Genomic DNA, 16,667 nt, shown 5'->3' with positions numbered 1-16,667 from the left:
AACTAAGTAGGCACAGACAAAATCCGAAGGTACTAGAATTCATATGTTTCGTCAATGCCTACATTTGGTCCAGAACTGTGGCAGGTGTGACCAACAGTGCAGCACGGACACGAAGGTATGAGGTACAGTCCCTGATGTATGCTGAACATAAAGAAATAATTATCAGAAGCATTCACTTCTTCCCTCTACAGGTGTTTCTAAGCACAAGGTACTGCAATATGACGGTCTGTAGCTCAGTGCTAACCTTAGGCATGGGTGGCTATGTCACCGAGGTGTTTAGAGAAGACGACGCTGAAACAAGGCCATGGGAGATGGGGAAGAGTTTGTGGGGGAGGTGAAATGTAAGGTGGGAGGGGAAGTAGAAGGGGGACAAATATTCCAGGCTTATCCTTCAGATTTCAGCTAAAACATCCTTCTTAGAGAGGCCTTTCCTGATATCCCTTTCTAGAGCACCCAGAATCCTCTTCTCCGTCTCAGTGCCCCATTCATCTCCTTCCTGGCACTTTTTTTTCTTTCTTTTTTTAAACCTAACCTAGCTGTTAAGGTAAGTCTGGCTGGAGCTAGAGTGCCTTGGTTCAAATCCCAGCTCTGCCACTTTCTAGTTATAAAATCTTGGGTAAGATACTTAATCTCTCTATGCCTCAGTTCCTCAACAAATGTGCTAATAAAACAAGGAATTTATGTTGAAGAGTTAGCTTAGGTTGTCACCATGGGACTGAAGAGGAAAGGGTGGGTGTGAACTAGTTCAAAGGCAGAATCAGTAGGTGAATTCAGATGACAAGGAGAGAAGAGGATGGAAAGACGAGGGAAAATTCTGGGGGTATTAAAAAAAGGGAGGAGAGAAATCAATTATATTTGGCTCAAGGAAAGTGAGTACAAAACAACAATTATTCCAAAGTTTGTTGCTTTAGACAATGACAGAGGCTAGCCAATGACAGAGGCTAGCATCAGTTAACTACTCTGGAAAGGTAAGGGGGAGCTATGTCAAATCCATGTTTAAAGTGAGTCAACAGCAAGAACATGAGTGTCGACAATTTGTTTTTAGAGCACAAGAGTTGGGGGCTGAACAGAAGAAAGTTCAGGGCAGACAAGAAACTCTGGGTGTCTGCTCATTGCTGGACAGAGCTGAAATCATGGGGAAGAAACTCCACATGGCCCCACTGTATGGAGTGAGCTGTGTGGAGAAGGACAATCATCTTTAACACTCACGATGATGTTCTTCCTGTGGATAAAAGAGGCTTAAGACATTGCTGTCAAGTTCCTTTTGGTGAGATGGGGCTTTTCTTCTGCAAAGACGAAATAAAGCACTGACTCAATCTAAGGAACTGCACGGTAAGGGGGTAGTACATTTCTCAGTTTGAATCTCACTTTGTAAGGCCAGATAAACACCTTTCAAGTTGTTTTTATATGGGAAAGCTAGGGTCATCTCCTTTCTAGCAAGGACTTCTTGCTATTCAGTCTAATGTACAACATTCCTCTGTTGACTCGGTTTCATAGCACTCTAAGTTTCTGGCTAAAGCTTCCTGTGATGACTTTTGGATGTCCTATTTGAAACAGACTTTCAGCCTGGCAAGCTGCTGAAACCCTTTAGGACAACTGAACTGTAGATAAAAATCTTCCAGGGAAGTAGGTGTGGGCAGGATGTGTGGTTTCCTTGTCTCTCATTTAAAGACTGATACAATTAATTTTTTGTGAACAGTCTCTTCCAGTAAGAGGTGCATTCCAGAGTGTTTCAAGAGCAATCAGAGAGGGCCAGCTTGCTACTGATCTTCAGTTTGAGTTGAGACTAGAGCGCGATGTTTTTCAAGCTGTGCCCCTTTGCTAATGTGACCTTGAGGACCTGAATTAGCCATAACACCACCACACAGCAGAGCAGGAGCTTGTTTGTCAAATAACCTGGAACCAAGCAAAGCTCGCTCTGAATGTGTGCACAGTAGTCGGAATCCAGGAAGATAGTCCTAATTTTTAGTGATAACGCACACACGAGATTTTTTTCTTTGGCATTCCAGGCTAACCACTGTCTACGTTAAGGCTCTGCAAAACATCTGGGACATACATTTCTGGAAAAAATTATGGCATCTTTTCTAACAGCTCTCCATGGCCTAAGCATTGCGTACTCTGGCCTGACAGGAACCCCTGCAGCAGCATTACCCGTGGGGGCCGGGGAAGCTGCGCGGACGCACAGACAGGCGTTAACTGAACTGAACGCAGTCCAATTTCATGCACCAACTATTTACTAGTGCCACTGAGGAACAAAGTGCAGAGCAGAGCAAAATTTAAAGGTGAAAAAATGTATCTGCTATTACCCCTAAAAAAAAAATCACTTTCTCTCCAGAAAAGTAGAGGCTTATTTCATCTGACATTCCAGGCCTTTCCATCAGTGGAAGCAGGGGCAGGACCAGACGTTGGACGATTAAAGTCAAAGCACACGACGAACCACCTCCTGGCTACCGCATGGATACCGAACCAGAGAGCAAAACAGTTTCCCTATTCGGACGGTCTTCTCAGCCAAACACCTAGGAAAACGTCCTGGTGACAGATGTGCCTACTTTATCCAGAGATTTGCCCAAAGAGCAAGACAAGCTAGATCAGCCTCAGCACTTTCATTGTACAGCCTCTCAGGTATTCATGCATTTTCACAGACACTCCATCTCTTCATTAATTTCCCACAGTTTCTTTATTAGATGTACATCATACTTATAAAACAGATTTAAGAGGAGAAAAGAAAAACCTCAAAACACTGCGAGAGGTCTTCTCACTGTTAGAAGAGAGGGCTTAGAGGAAGGGGACAGAATTCCTGTTTGTTGAGGACCGCCCGGCCCGGCCCCGCACTCGGGGTTGTACTTCTGTTGGTAGTCGACAGGGCAGCTCACATTCTCAAGCAGCACCAACAAAATAATTTGTGGGGATCAGTGCAAAATAAACACAGGTCCCTTGTTCCACATCTATTAAGAAATCTGTGATAGCAGGGTACAGAAGCAAGTGCAGGGCCCTCCTGAGTGCGGGTCCCTGTGTGAGGCTCAGGCCACACGCCCGTGAAACAGGCTTCACTCTCCAGCCAGGCTGCTGGGGCTGGAATCTCGACTTTGCCATTTACTGGTCATGTGATCTTAGACAAGTCACCTATAAAAGGGGGACAGTAACAGTCCCTACCTCACCGAGTTGTTAGTAGGATTCTATGAGTTAGTATTTGAAAGGTGATTAGAATACCTGGCGTACAGCAAGACCTCACATAAACGTTCAGTAAAAATATGCCTTACGGAGCCTGAACATCTCAAAATGCCAGGGATGACGACAGCCACGACGTTGTGAATTTACTAAAACATTTTTAAAAAATGGTTTGAGAGTTTGGATTCCTGAAAAACAAACTCATGTTTTTAGTACCATAACAGTGGTCACCTTTTAACGATTTTAACGATTAAACAAGAGATTTCAAAAAATCTTCTAGGTTGAGGGCAACGATTCACAAAGCAAAACTGAAGAACAAAAAAAAGATACCGGTTTCTGCTCACGGTTCTGGAAGCCTGTGGAGTGCAACTTGTCATGAATCCCATGTAATATGACTGCTTCCTTTATGCTGAAAGGATTCACTAGGGACTTCACTGCGTCCATACAGGAAACAGAGCCTGCTATATCTGAACAAAACTAAGAAATATCCTTCTTTTCTTTTTACAATGCAGAATATTGTAAAAAAAAAAAAAGAGCTGCAGAACAGGAAATGTTACTAATCATACTAATTCTATATTTAGCTGTAGGAAAAATATTACTAAAACAAGTTAGAAGATAACTTGCAGGTAGTGATACAAAAGAAAAGAAATTTGGTGCACAGAGGCATAAACCACTTAATGGTTTATTAATGTTTGTTTTATTTTTATTTTTAATTCAAATTTTTAAAAAGATTTTCTTTATTTAAGGGAGAGAGCACACATGTGGGGGGAGGGACAGAGGGGGAGAAAGAGAGAATCTCAAGCAGACTGAGCGGGAGCCTGACACGGAGCCCGATCTCATGACCCTGAGATCATGACCTGAGTCTGACGCTTAACCAACTGAGCCACCCAGGTGCCCCTTAATGTTTGTTTTGTAAGAGCACCTTCCGCTTTCTTACTGGATTATTTACACATTTTTTACTCTTCACCACCAATAATTCTCAGGACCTTCAGAACCCTTTACAATAAACATGCAGCTTTTTCTACTCCAATTATAATAAATTCGATTGACTGCAAAATTCTAGAGAAATAAGTTGTCATTTGTCAAACAATTCGCCCGAGGTATACAGACTTGGGATATTTCTCCTTAAGAGCTGGCCACTGAACAATGAAGTAATCGGAGAGGTGAAACAGAATCTTTCCAGACAGGGATAGATGTTCTACTCGGCAGATGCTTTCAACATAGACAATGATCACTTTCTTTATCCCCAGTATCCCAAGGAGAAGGGCAGATATGCAGATAGGAACACATGTTCCTGGTCCATTACACAACACCTTAAAAAAAAAAAAAACATGAAGGTCAAATTAATATAACACTAATCTAAATGAGGCATTTAAAATGAAAAACAGTCACATCTTAGAGGAGATTTTGTATTATTCTTTTTTTTTTTTTTTGTATTATTCTAACCCTTGAATTATTCCTTCTCAGGATCTAGTATGCAGCAAACCCATGCACTCAGGAGCCAGGCAGGGCTGGGCTGCTGACTCTCCTGCTTATCAACTGTGTGGCAAACAGCTTAACTTCTCTGGGCCTGGGTAGCGTGCCTTGTGCTACCACAGGTGTCTAGCACAGTGCCTGGTACTCAGCCAGCATCCACTGGACGCATGTGTACTGCTCTTCTCCAGATATTTTGTGGATCTTGAATGTCACACAAAAACACAGAAGACAGATAAAGTCAGCTATGAGTCATTGTTTTCTCATGTATCAACTTGTTCTCGTTGATTTTTAAAAATAATCTTTATAACAGTGGGAGCACTGACATGTAAGATGTAGGAGAAAACGTCTTTAAATGACGATGTAGAGTATCCTTGTGGGCTACAGAATCATTTAGGAGTTCAGTTCAACACACGGGATATATGTGAGAAGCCTACTAAATGAATGAGATTTTTTTCTCCAGAAAATTTAATCTGCGCTTATGGTCCAGACAGTTTAACACTTTTGAATTTTCTGCTAATTTTTATAGAAAAATTAACTACAATTTTATAAAAAACTAAAAACAACTTAGTTGGCAAAAATAATGAGAGAAATAAAAATTCAACTCCTAGAGCAACTGCAAAGGATTTTTAGAAGTCTTTTAAGAAAATGAGAGGAAACCTATTTCACAGAATCGTTGGTAAGGTAATTTATTATTACTTTCAGAGAAAAAAGTATTTGCACAAACATCTTAATCATATGCTCAGATTGATCGACTTAATTAGTAAAACCTAACAAAGCATTTTTTTTTTAAGTAGTCTCCACGCCTAGTGTGGAACCAACCTGGGGCTTGAACTCACGACCCTGAGATCAAGACCTGAGCTGAGATCAAGAGTTGGACACCTAACCAACTGCGCTACGCAGGTGTCCCTAATAAAGCATTTTTTTATTCCATATATGATAAAACAGGAGATTTGTGGTTGTCTATGTATGCCTGTTGGGTATTATCTACAATGTCACATGATCTTTCTAGCACAAAGTCCACAAAACTTATCAGACATCAGAGAATTTTAGAGTCGAAAGGGTCCCCGGATGATACACTGCCGACAATCCTGGCATTTCAGATTCTCCCCGATGGACAGACATCCTGTCAGGGCTGTAAGGCAGGGCCAGGACTCTAGGGGTTTGATAAAGGTTATCTGATCTAGGTTCTGCCCTTCCTGGAGGCATGACCACCTGGCACACCATTCACAGAACTTCGGGAAGAGAGAAGGTAGCTTGTTTCAGGTGGGAACCAATCTTTTTCGTGCCTTCTTTAAAGTGTCTACCTACAATTTAATGAGAGTCACCACCACTCTTTTTTTTTTTTTTAAGATTTTATTTATTTATTTGACAGAGAGAGAGAGACAGCCAGCGCGAGAGGGAACACAAGCAGGGGGAGTGGGAGAGGAAGAAGCAGGCTCCCAGCAGAGGAGCCTGATATGGGGCTCGATCCCAGAACGCCGGGATCACGCCCTGAGCTGAAGGCAGACGCTTAACGACTGCGCCACCCAGGTGCCCCTCACCACCACTCTTTATCAACAACTCACTGCGGCCAGGAACAGTATTATACATTTCACATGCATTATTTCAATTACTCCTCACAGCAATCATTTGAGGCAAGTTTTATTGTCCCTTTTTGCAGAATAGGAAACTGAGGCACAGAGAGATTTGGGCAAGTTGCCTTATCACATGTTCAGGAGTGGAGGAGTTCTTTTTTTTATTATTTTTTGAAGATTTATTTATCTGAGAGAGTGCGCGCGCACGCAGTGGGGACGGGCACAGGGGGAGGGAGAGAGAGAGAGAGAGAGGGAGAGAGAGAGAGAGAAGGAGAGAGAATCTGGAGCAGACTCCCTGCTGAGCATGGAGCCTGATGCGGTGCTCGATCTTATGACCCTAAGATCATGACCTGAGCAGAAATCATAAGTCGGATGCTTAACTGACTGAGCCACCCAGGCTCCCCAGGAATGGAGGAGTTCTATTGCTTCAGTCACTTTGTCTCCTGTGACTCAGTTACCATATACAAAGAAAGACTGGACTAAATGACTTTCCCTGTCAGCTCCACGATTCTTCTGATTGTACGGCTTTAATTTGCCTCTAGTGTTGTCTTCTGCCTAAATTACAAGATTGTTCTGAATCCTTTCAGGGTTTAGAATTCTAAAAATCTTATTAATGCAAGGTTTCTCAACAGTGGCATTACTGACATTTTGGACAGGATAATTTTTCATTGTGGTGGCCTGTCCTGCACATTGTAGGATGTCTAATAGCATCCCTGTCCTCTACCCACAAGATTCCAGTAGTCAAGACAATTAAGAATGTCTCTAGGCATTGCCAAATATCTCCAGTGGAGAACCACTGCATTAATGTATTTCCTAAATCCTGGGTTATATGCTGCTTTTCTCAACCTTTTTTCCCACTGTACAGAATAAAATAAAACCTACAGCTAAAAAATAACGTACAGATTACTTGTTGGGTCTTCAATGTTACAAAAATATTTTCATGTTTGTTGCCTTTAAAAACTGTACATATCCACATGTGTTCATCTCACTATCTGTATACACAAACTGTGACTACTCTGATAGAAATGTCTGTATACAGGCAGGGAAATGACTGGGCATTGGTAGGAGATGTGTTAGCAACCTGCTATAGAGCAGAAGCAGAGACGGTTAAGATAAAAGTAAAAGTTAAAGGTATTCATTTGTTTATCTCTGTCATATCTCTATTTTAAAGCACCTTACTATAAAAGTCCTAGGTATGATAAAACCACAAAACCATAAATCGAGTACCTTAAAAAAGGGCAAATTAATCTCAAGAAAACTTAGGCTAAGGAAAGCTATTTTTAATTAAGCACAGGTTTTAACTCTGAGTTTTACAGAAGCCTAGGCAAAAAAAATTAAAAAACTGTGGATTATGGAGTTTCCGCTATTTAATGAAGCAGATCAGAAAGACTTATTCCAAGCATTGAACAAAACAGAAGTAAAAAAGATGTTAAACAATACAATGATTGATGTTGTCTTTTTAACTTTATAAAAAACCACAGAAATACTCTTCATATTTTTATTTCTTAAAATGGACATTCTCAATCAATGTGGGGGCCTTGCTTTTATCCTCTCTCCTCCTCACTACCTTGTAAGCTCCTTATGGGCAGGGTCAACGTCTAGGATAATCTCTATTCTGTACCTGCAACAAAAAAGGCAATCACTAAATTTTGCTCAAAGGAAGGAGTGAAGGGTAAAGGAGGAGGGAGTCCTTTGCCTATTGTATATGGAGTCAAATGCTCTATTTGCTACACTCAACTCTGTTTATAACTCTATCATATGCACTTGTCATAAACACAATGGCTGTAACTGAGAGCTTTTAAAAAACCATTCCCCCCCAAAAGCCCTAAAACCAACAAAACCCTAACCATGCCACATCCACTTGCCTTTTCTCCAGAGGAACCACTCTCACTCTGTCTCTCTCCCTCAACTTAAGCGCTGGGGCAGATGCCATACTCAACTATAAGGAGAGGACCTATGACTCCAGTCTGACCAGTCAGGGCATCGAATTTCTCTAACAAAAGTCACTTGTTCAGGGAAGAGCACCTAATTCAGTGAGAAATCACAAGATATAGTGGGACATTTGTTGGGGCTGCTGAGAGAGCAGTGTCTTTTCTGCTATACTGGGACCTAGGAGGATGTAGGCCTGGCACCGTTAACATTTACTCGCTGCCATAAGAATGAAGCCATCACAAAGTAGAACAGAGCGGAGCTGAGAGATGAAGACAGGCCAGGTCCCCAAGGCAGCATTTACAATCCATGGATCCGGCTGTGCCTGAAGGAAACCAGATCTATCCCTAAACTTGCCAGGTATGTGAGGGAATACATTCCATTTTTGCTTAAGCAGTATGAATCGGGACTTCTGTCACTAGTAATAAAAAGTATACTAAGTGACATAGCCCTTAATTTTGTCTAACTCCCTGACCAGCCTCCATCTGCAGTGCCAACTGGTAGGTGTTCAGTACGTGCCTGCAAGATGAGTTAACAGATCAATAAATAAACTTCTCTGAGAGCAGAAAATCCAAGAGATGTGCTAGGAATAATACAACTTACAGGTCTAGAGAACAGAAAGAGGTCAGGGCTAATACAAATATGAATCATGAGGGTGGATGAGCCGGATCAAGGATCAATAGTTACAAGAGGATTGTTGTTCTGTAGATTTGGGTCGCCACAGGCCAAGTCCTGTTGGCTGAAACACAACATCAGCGTGTAAGAAGAAATGTGGTTAACCTGGGTAGTCTGAACTCAACTCCCAGCCTAGTAGGAACCCCATACACAGACTATGGGCCAGGACCTTCCGGGTCCTGGATTGGTTTGAAGGCAAGAGACCACGAAGTTGAGAGTGAGCCAATAGGGAGTGTGTGAAGGAGAGACTGAAAGCCGGATGGAGAGTCCGACTAGGGCTGAAACTGCAGGGAATGGACAGAGAGGCAGAGTCCAACTCTTAAGGTAACGGCCTGAAAGCTAGACTTTCAAACAGCCTCTTGCTGGTGGAGGTAGAGGCTGGAGAGAGCTCATGAACCACAGAAAAAGAGCTGCAGGGAAGGTTCTGCGGAGCTTCTAGGGCCATGGATAAAGCTGGGGAACTGGAGCCCACTGTCAAAGCTGAGCAGGCTCAGACAGGTAGTCTCCGTGGAGGTCACAGGTTTCAGAATCAACACTTCTGTTTATAGGATATTGGCTCCACTTTCTAGACAGGTGAATGGGGAGATGCGATGGGAGCAAACACTGAGGTGTAGAGCGTAAAGAAAAAGAGTAATCCTTCAATCACATCAATCTGTTAACATTCTCTTTCAAAGAATGTCTTTATATAAACATTTATATATTTTATTATAAAATAGGATCACATGTGCACACACATAATTGTGAGAGCTTGTATAGTAAAGTTCTGTTTAGCTATAGTTTTTTGTGTTATAAAAAGTTTTTTTGAAAATCCATGATTTTTAATGACCGCATATACTTAATTCTTTGGATATCTCATAATTCAATTAATTCTTCCCTTATTAGTGGTAGAAATTTAGACTGACTGCTTTTTTTTTTCTCTTCTAAATCATGCTGTTTGAACATCTTTGTATATAAATCTGTGACCCCTGAGGTTTCAGTTTTGCATTGAACTATGTTCCAGAGTTCTTGCTGAGTGAGAGGTTAGAAGAAACAGCTTCAAGGACTTAAGGAAGTTGTAGAACGTTTAATAAAACAACTGTCATGAATTGGGAATGGGCCATGTGGTGTTTTAGTTCTGCTCCTGCCTAGAATCTGTTTGAGCGATTTCTCACTGAACTGTGGCCGCCGGCAGAACCCACCTCTCATAGCACAAGTGAGACTCCTTTCTAGGTCCACTTTGCAGCTGGTGGATGGGCCAATGACCCGGCCAGATGTTTCTACCTAGATCTGACCAGGGGCAAGCGGTATAGAAAAGCAACTCTGGAGGAGAAACTGTTGTGGCAAGGGTGCCATTGGAAGAGTCTCCCGTCCAATACTAGTAGTGACAGCTGCCGTGTTCACTGTCTAGCAGTGGCCGGCTCTATGGCCATGGAATTTTGGCCACGGTCCTAGCTGCTCAGCTCCTACCTTGTCCCTCCATGTTTTCTAAACCTACTGTATTAGCTTTCTCAAGAATCCTAAAAGCTCTTCTTTTAAGGTTCCCACACCCAATTCCAAAGTGTTTGTATGTGTGTGGAGGGGCGGGTTCCCTATACACAACATCAAGCAGTTCTCGGATACTAGCAATCTGAGAATTCAACTCAATCTTGACATTATCTATCCAGAGATAGTACCAGACTCCACAGGTTAAAGGTTCAGACCTACAAGACTGTCTTTCACCCCCCACTCCAGACACCAGTCACAAGTTGTGCTTCTGACTGACAGGCTACAGACCGGAAGTTAGAACGGCCTCCTCCTTACATTCCTTTAATTCGCCAGAGCAGCTTGCAGGACTCAGGGCAACAATTATACTCAGCAGTTTATTAAAGGATATGATAAAGGATATGAATAAACAGCCAGATGAAAAGATTCATAGGGTGAGGTATGGCAGGCCACTCTCCCCAATCTCGAAAGTGTTCACCAACTCAGAAGTTCTCTAAACCCAGTCCTTTGGGTTTTGATGGAGGCTTCATTACATGGTCATGACTGACTAAATCACAGGCCACTGGCTGATTTAACCTCCAGTGCCCTCTTCCCTCCTCTGAGATTGGGGGAGGGACTTGAAAATTCCAACCCTCTAATCACAGGGTTGGTGCTCCTGGCAACCAGGACCCAAAAGTCACCTTCATTAATATAACAAAAGACTCATTCATTGCCCTATCACAGGAAATTCCATGGTTTTAGGAGCCTTGAGCCAGGAACCTTGGACTAAGACCAAATGCATATGAGAAATATATATTTGGTCATCCAGATGACCATATATATTTCTCATAGATCACAAAATTGTAGCTCTCAATAGCCTTTCACTAAATTCTTTTCCTGTTTCAATCAGCCAGAGTGGATTCTTACGGTTCGTTACCAAGAACCCAGACTAGTATGGGAAGAACAAAGGCTTTCAGAGTAGCAATGCAGAGTTCGAGGAGGAGTGGATCATGTCAGAACAGGAGTAGGATATGCTCAGGCAGGGCAGGGAGTGCTAAACCGTGAGCACAGGAAGCAGACACAGTGAAACGCGGACGAGGCCTCAAGAAGGGCCAGGTGAGCAAGCACTCCAGTACCCGAAGGATAGGTGCGAGGCCTCATTCAGAGAGGAGGAGGGCAATATCAGTGAGAGAACAGCTCAGAAAAGTGGAGAGAGAAGCATCTGCGACTAATCAAGGGAGTGAGGAAGAAAATCCAGTTGGAGAGCAGGTGGTCCGTAACACACAGAGGTTGCCGTCAGAGCACCAGAAGGCTGGGGTGAAGCCTGAGGAAAGGCAGCGCCGAGGGTCCGCGAGCAGTGGAGGTGGACAGCAGGAAGGAAAAGGATGTGTAGCAGATGGGATGACGTATTCCTTGGCTCACAATACGGTACACTGTATTTCTTTTTATGTATATTTAATCATCTGAGTATTAACAGTTAAACAGAAACATCTAAATATCAAAAACAACGTGAAATAACCAAATAAAATCCTAAACACTAGAATCACCATCTATTTATGAACCTCAAGGTCTCTGACAATTCTATTGCTAACACAGACTTTTCAGAGTTGTCAGCATTGTGTATATAGCTTTTTGAGGTCACTTTTCCAATTCTGTCGCTACTTTCCTTCCATGTTCTACACAGGCTTTCGATGCTTCGCTGCATGAACGTGCCACGGTCCACCGGGATACTTGCCTGCTTCTCTGGAACCAGGTAGAGCTTTCAGCTTTTTGTAAACTGTATCAAAAAGGTAAGTAAATGATATATTGGTTTTCTGTAGGCTCGTGTGCTCATGTTATAAGGACACTGATTTTATTGCTGGCTCCTCAAATTATCAGTTACTTGCATTTTACTCAGTGACAACTCAAAAAAACTGTTTCTAATGTAAATTAGGTTCCTGGACCCAGTTCCAGTGTGTGTGTGTGTGTACTCTTCCCCACATCAGCAATGATCTAGACACCAGCTGGGTGTCCTACAATTTAACTCCATTCTGACACTACTCAGAGAGAGAATCAGATTCCACGGGTAAAAGGCTCAGTCCCACAAAACCACCCTCCACTTCAGATACCAGTCACAAGCCCAGGATGTGACTTCTGCTTCTGACTGACTGACAGGCTACAAACTGGAGGCTCCAACCACCTGCTTGAACTCAGGATACCAACTGTAACTCCATGTTGTTACCAGTACTTCTGACTGAATGGCTATAAATCAGAGGTTCCCATGATCCCCTCCTTGGGCTCAATTAATTTACTAGAATGGCTCATGGAACCCAGAAAAATCCATTTACTTGCTAGATTACTGATTCATTACAAAGGATGTTAAGGGATATGAATCAACAGCCAGATGAGGAGATCCACTGGGAAGGTATGGGGAAAGGGCATGCCGGGCTTCCAGGCCCTCTGAGAGCTTACCATTCTCCTCAAATCTCCATGTGTTCACTAACCCAGAAGCTCTGTGAGCCCCATCTTCTTGGGTTTTTATGGAGGTTTCATTACACAGCTAAGATTGATTAAATCATTGGCCACTGGCGACTGGTCAAACCTCCAGGTCCTCCCTGGAGGTTGAGACTGAAAATGCAAACCCTTCAGTCATATGGTTGGCTACACTGGCAACCAGCCTGCGTCTTAGGGGCTTTCCAAACAACAACAACAAACAAACAAACAAAAAAAAAAACCTTCACTGTTCCCATCACTTAGGAAATTCCAAGGTTTACAGAGGAGCTTTGAGTCAGGAACTGTGGATAAAGACCAAATATAAATGAGAAGGTGACCAAAATCACCAAATACACACTTTTCTTCTACATCACAACATCACACAATATAATCAAAAAAAGAGCAGTGAACTTTGGTCCTGTAGGATCTTGCCCAATTGATTAAGTTCCCCAAACTGAGACCTCAACACTGATTACTCCAGCTCAGCCAGAATATTCTTGCTCATACTGCATTCACATGATCCATCAAGAGGTTGGACAACATGATGCTTTTGGGTCAGGGATTTGCAATCACACAGACCTGGGCTGACTGTTTCACAGCACTGTGACCAACGACACACTGCTCATCCATTCCACAGCTCAGTGTCTTCATTTATGTACTACTTCATTCAAGAAATATTTATTGAGCAAAGATGATATGCCGGGCACCGTTCTGGGTATTAGAGATGTACAGTGAACAGAAGTCTGTGCCCTCACAAAACGTACATCCCAGTGGGCAGACAGAAAATAACAGATGCACGTATGAATATATAACACAAAGCAGGAGAAGGAAACAGGAGATATGGAGGTCAAGGAAGATGTGGGAGGGGGGGACTTGTGAGCAAATATCTGATGAAGTGGTATGGTCTTCCGAGTGAATCAGACATCAGTCAGAGCTAGAGGCAGGAAAGATGAGGCAGATTATGTGGACTGACTGTAAATTACTGAGGGCCAATGAAAAGGTTTGGGGGGTTGGGGAGGGGTGGGTGCTTGAGACAGATTATATTTTAACAGAGCTGTTAAACTCTGTCTTGGGGGTTTGACTTCTTGTGGTACCTATTGGAAACAAAGACATGCAGGGCCAGATGACCCTCATCCAATGTCCTTGTGGGGAGGCAAATAATAAGCTCTAATGTATTCTCCTTCTTGGGAGTTTATAGTGGTGAGGCGGAGAATGTTAGGGGTGGGGAAGAGTAATTAACGAGGAAAACAGCATCTCTGTAATAGTATTACTGTGAAGATTAAATAAGACAATACACATAAAGCATCTAACATGGTTCTTGGCCCATGGTGAAAAATCCAGTAAATGACAGATTATTATAATCCATCCAAAGGTCAAGTAGTGTAATTGTGGCATTTTTCAAACTCTTAAGAGTGCTCATAAGGTTCTTCCCTCACTCCGTCAGGCACAGCACTGACCCGGCATGATTTATCCTACCCTTCAGAGGATACCTTGTAAGAGTAACCCAACCATCCATTTTGGTCTCTTTATCATCCAGTCATATTTTTTGCCCTGCCTGCTCCACTCCAAGTGACGCCTGGGTAAGAAAGTGATGGAAGGAGCCTGATGACCAGCAGTGGTATTTTCTGGATTTGCACAGATGGTAGATGACTGAAGGATTTTGGAGTATCCCTGCTCTGGGCCTGCAGAGCCCCAGTAGTGTACCTCTCAGCCTGTGGCCAAATGGCTGTGAAAGCTGATGGCTGCAACAAGGTCAACAAGCCTGATAACATGATGAATAAGCCTGCTCTCGTTCACTTCAAAACAGGAGCTGCTAGTTTCCCATTGTATGGGAAACTAGGCTTCCCAACCTTCTGCTGACCTTCCTGATTTGTTGGGTTTGGGTTCAGCAACAGGGATGCTAGCTAAACAGGTGGCAGAGACACACCGATATCAGGCTCCAGTGTCCCTTCCACAACTCAGGGACACTCAACTGTAGTTTCAGTGCATGTTAGTGAGGTCCTACAGACCAAGGCTCCACACAGTTTGGCACTCTGTACATGCTGACAGCCAACCCTCCCACTCCAAGTGCAGAGTAGGTGAAAGAACTCAGCGGTCGTCAGGGGACACACTGGGTTGGCATTTCATTGCCTTGTCCTGATCTTCTCTCATAAAAAACGTAAATACAGGGGCGCCTGGGTGGCTCAGTTGGTTAAGCGTCTGCCTTCAGTTCAGGTCATGATCCCAGGGTCCTGGGATTGAGCCCCGCGTCAGGCTTCCCTGCTCTGCGGGGAGTCTGCTTGTCCCTCTCCTGCTCCCCATGCTTGTGTACTCACTCTCTCTCTCTCAAATAAATAAATAAAATCTTGAAAGAAAAAAGTAAACACATACATAAAATTTAAACTTGAAAAAATTTTTCTGTTTTTGGTCTGGTTAAGCCATGCCTGCTTCACATCGTTATTAAAGATCATTGTCAGGCTAACCAAACATTGTTTTCCTAACCCTTCCTGGAAGCAGTTGAGGAAATTGAATCTTTTAGTTTTCCTGTTCTCAGGACCAAATGGTCAAAGTGACGTTTCCTGCCTTCTTGGTATTTTTTTTGTTTTGTTTTCATTGTATTTTTGACGGTCTGAAATAATTTCACAGAGATCTCTGAATCGTATGAATTCAGTACTTTTTCCTTTTGCTTTCCCCACGCCCTATACTGACCTGCTCTCCCAGAAGCACAGACTGCTAGCACTAGATGCAGCCTCCGGGAGCCATTTAGTTCAATCCTCTCCCTGTCACCTGAAGAGGAAGGGCAAGACCTTGACCTTTACAGGCACCTACTATTGCCAGGCACAGAGCCTGTGTGGCATTTTGCGTCATCACCTCACTTAAACCTTATAATCGCCCTCTGAGGTGGATGCTGTTATCCTCGTGTTTTGGACAAGAAAACTAAGGCACAGAGAAATCAAATAACTTCTATAGGATCACACAGCTGAGACTCAAACCCAACTTTTCAAAGACAAGCTTGGGGTCCTCCTGTCACCATCTTGGTCCGGCACTGTCCTGCACCTGTCAACCAGATCTGGCGTTAGCTGGAAGTGGGCTAAAGGCAAAGGCAGATATGACTCAGGGAGTTTAACTGAAGGTGAAATTCTGGCAATTGTTACTAATATTTTAAAGCTTTAATAGAGAAATTAGTGGCAGACTGTAACATGCCATTGGACTAGGATGGACTAGGAAAGCTTTTCAGCGGATTAAACAGGAAAAATGGTAAACATTTTTCTATGAGAAGGGAGTATCCTTTCTAAACAGGAAGAACTGGCTTGATCAGAGCAATTATATAAAGGCCCCCTCTTAACTAGGTAAGTGCTATTTTTTTCATGATCCTTCTCTAATTTTTTTCCATGTAGCTATGTATAAAATTTCTATCTTGCTGAACTGAAAACTAGTCAGCAGTTTTCCTTAGATAATTTATGCCCAGATTATTTTGGCAGTACAGGCATATCTTGTTTTATTGCACTTTGCTTTATTGTGTTCTGCAGATACTGTGGTTTTTGTTATTGCTTTTGATTTCAACAAATTGAAGGTCTGTAGCAACCCTGCATGGAGCAAGTCTATCAATGCTGGTTTTCCAATGGTACTTGCTCACTTCATGTCTCTGTGTCACATTTTGGTAATTCTTGCAATGTTTTAAACTTTTTCATTATTATTGTTACATTTGTTATGGTGATCTGTGATCAACGATCTTGATGTTACTATTGTCATTGTTTTGGGGAGCCACGAACTGCACCCATATAAAATGGCAAACTTAATGGATAAATTTGTGTGTTCTGACTGTTCTACCAACCGGCCATTCCCCTTGTCTCTCTCCCTTTCCTCAGGCCTCCCTGTTCCCTGAGACACTCTGATATTGAAATTAAGCCAATTAATAACCCTACCAGAGCCTCTCAGTATTCAAGTGAAAGA

The 16,667-nt window shown here is 42.8% G+C and overlaps 1 protein-coding gene across 2 annotated transcripts in view; it reads right to left on the bottom strand.

Moving 5' to 3' along the window:
• Positions 1-16,667, bottom strand: part of ALG14 (ALG14 UDP-N-acetylglucosaminyltransferase subunit) — a 108,826-nt gene that overhangs the window by 18,384 nt on the left and 73,775 nt on the right. Inside the window, exon 4 of one of the 2 annotated variants that reach the window (XM_008697684.2) lies at positions 3,938-4,481. The exons of the other annotated variant lie outside the window; for it this stretch is intronic. Within the exon in view, the coding sequence (XP_008695906.2) occupies positions 4,251-4,481 (231 nt within the window). The 3' untranslated portion in view covers positions 3,938-4,250. Of the gene's footprint in view, positions 1-3,937; positions 4,482-16,667 lie in introns of those variants that run through there. 2 annotated transcript variants of the gene reach the window in all.

The sequence above is a fragment of the Ursus maritimus genome, unplaced genomic scaffold (assembly GCF_017311325.1).
Source record: "Ursus maritimus isolate PB19 unplaced genomic scaffold, ASM1731132v1 scaffold_12, whole genome shotgun sequence".
NCBI lineage: Eukaryota > Metazoa > Chordata > Mammalia > Carnivora > Ursidae > Ursus > Ursus maritimus.
Note: the sequence above shows the minus strand (reverse complement) of the source record. Positions and strands in the feature narration are given on the sequence as shown.